Source organism: Dasypus novemcinctus, chromosome 6 (assembly GCF_030445035.2).
Source record: "Dasypus novemcinctus isolate mDasNov1 chromosome 6, mDasNov1.1.hap2, whole genome shotgun sequence".
Classification (NCBI taxonomy): Eukaryota; Metazoa; Chordata; class Mammalia; order Cingulata; family Dasypodidae; genus Dasypus; species Dasypus novemcinctus.
The window spans coordinates 42,161,636-42,163,968 of record NC_080678.1 but is presented as its reverse complement, the minus strand read 5'-3'; the positions used below and the strand labels follow the sequence as shown (position 1 = coordinate 42,163,968).

The 2,333-nt window shown below is 62.8% G+C and overlaps 1 protein-coding gene across 1 annotated transcript; it reads right to left on the bottom strand.

Annotated features, from left to right (window-relative positions):
* Positions 1 to 1,087: 1,087 nt before the first annotated feature.
* FRAT2 (FRAT regulator of WNT signaling pathway 2) lies at positions 1,088 to 2,117 on the bottom strand. The gene has a single exon (XM_004457043.4). The coding sequence runs from the start codon at positions 1,932 to 1,934 to the stop codon at positions 1,224 to 1,226; it is 711 nt and encodes a 236-aa protein (XP_004457100.2). The 5' UTR covers positions 1,935 to 2,117; the 3' UTR covers positions 1,088 to 1,223.
* Positions 2,118 to 2,333: the final 216 nt, after the last annotated feature.

The following is a 2,333-nucleotide window of genomic DNA, read 5'->3' as shown; positions in this document are numbered from 1 at the left end:
TGGATCTTTAAAAAAGAAATTGGTTTAGCTACCGTAAGTTTGGGGGTGGCACCTTTCGAAAGCGCCGTCAAGTTTCACAACAGTAAAGCCAGCGGTTTCCTCAGAAAGTCACATTTTAAAATGGTTTCTTCAGTCACTCACAAAGAGCTGCCATGGCAGGAGGAAACAAACTGCCCAGTGAGGAACCATGGAGGCTCAGGCCCATGGTTCCACAGCAGGCCGGAGCAAAAAAACCAGCAGGGTCTCACCCACCCAGTACTGACACCAGAAAGATGGACTTAAAGGACAGCGAGACACTGAAGAATTTGCTGATGACTGTTTCTAACAAAGCTCACAGTATGGCCAAGAGTGGCCTCCTAGGAGGAGGAGTTCCGGGAAGAGGAAAGCATGGAAAAAAAATAACTCCCCACACCATCCCTCTCCGCCTGTGTGTTCTGGGGAGACTCCAAGCGGTAGCAAAGCACAGACCCGGCAAAGAGAAGACTCCAGGGTAAGTTAGCTCTCCCAGGAACCCCACAGCCTTCCACTTACAGCAAATTGTGACCTTAACCATAGATGGCAAGGTCAGGCCAATTAAAAGTACACATTCAAGTTCAACTCTCCCCACCTTCAAAATTTCCCAACTCCCTCGGATCCTTAACCCGAATTCCCATTTTCCACCTATACCAGCGACCGACTCGGTGGGGTAAGGGAACGATGCCAATCCATCCACCAAACTTTTACTTTCTGCCCCCCAGAATATCTTTGCACAGCAATTATAGCACCATTTTCACTAATCTCCTTCACCGATAACAAAGAGAAAATGTATGCATGTTATTAGTTTTCAAGTACTGTGATAAAGCCCTCACGATTCCCACCCCTCAAGCCCCGTCTTTAAACAATCCGAGCAAGAACGCCCCCAAGGGCTAAGTCAGGTACAAGTAGATATAAGTAGCTGCCATAGTTCTCTCCCCGTTTATCCCAGGTATAGGCCCGGGAACGCAGAAGAAAATTCTCTCGCGGCACGGGCGCGCCTTGGCCGGTGAATTTCGTTCACTCATGTTGTCTCCAACAGCCTCTCAGGGGCCGGTAACTTGTTAGTTTGAGGGTCTCTCCCCACGCGCCTCCCCCGCAGCCTACGCGGTCGCTCGCAGGAGTGGCGGCCGCGTCAGTTTCTGAGCTGGTGGGGACGGGGTGCCGTCAGGTCTGCGCGGCGGCCTCCACTTCTTCCCGGGGGTCATGGGTCAGTGCAGGACGCCTGAGGGCTGTAGGGCGACCGGGTCCGGTCCGTTGCGAACGCTCCCAGGACCAGCGGGACCAGCAGGGCCTGCGGCTGCAACCGCGGCGGCCGCGGCGACGGCTCGCTGGATCCTCCGCACGGCTTCCTTGATGAGGTTCCCCGAGAGCACGAGCTGCTGCAGGAGCCGATCATCGTGCGGGTCGTCGTCGCCGGCGCGTGCCCCGGCCTGGGGCCAGCGTTGCTGCTGCTGGCGGCCTGAGGCGGCGGCGCGCCGGAGCCATCCGCGCCGGCACGGCCCAGGCAACGAGGTAGGACGGGCGGCGAGCTCCGCCACGCAGTAGGGCGCAGTCCGGCCTCGCACGCGGCCGCGGTCCCCCAGGGCGCAGCGCAGGGCCCCAGGGGGCGCCGGGCCCGAGGCCGCGGCTGACGCGGGCGGCAGAAACCAAGGCAGGGCCGGGGGCCGCGCCTTGTCCGCCGGCACGGCCGCCTGGGGCCGTGGAGGGTGCAGAGGGGGCGCCGGGGGCGCGCACGGGGAGGCCGGGCCGTCCTGCGCCGCGTCCAGCTGTAGCGCCGCGCCGATCTGGGCCACCAGCCGGTCCACCTCGCCCGAGCCGCCCAGCGTCACCGACTGCTCCAGCAGGAGGAAGCTGTCCTCCTCCTCTTCCCCCTCTGCTTCCTCGCCGGCTTCCTCTTCCTCCTCCCTCCGGCACGGCATGGCCCCCCACCTGGGCGCCCGGAGCTCTGCGGGCGTCGCTGGCGGCTCGGCTGCCCTCGGGGCCCGGGGGTCGCGGTCGAGGCAGGCGCGGTCCTGAGGCCGAAGCCAAGGCCCGGGCCGACGCGAAAGCCGGAGCCCGCCAGGAACCAGCACTCGCCAGTCACCGCCGCCGCCGGAGCCGGAATCCTACCGGCTCGGGTTGATTTGTAAACAATGGGTGACGTAGCCGCCGGGCGCTACCACCGCGGCGGGGCGGGGGAGGCGCGCGCGGGGGCACAGGGGTGCGTGGCGTCGGGGACAGCGCGGGGCCGCAGCCGGAGCCTTTGGTCTCCGCGCCTTTTTTTCGCCTGTGAGGGGATACGAGGCGTGGGGAGAGCTTTCATATTTCGCAAGCCTGAC

Bases quoted from the DNA above. Each gene is read 5' to 3' on its own strand.
- FRAT2 (XM_004457043.4), bottom strand. From the start codon at position 1,934: ATGCCGTGCCGGAGGGAGGAGGAAGAGGAAGCCGGCGAGGAAGCAGAG.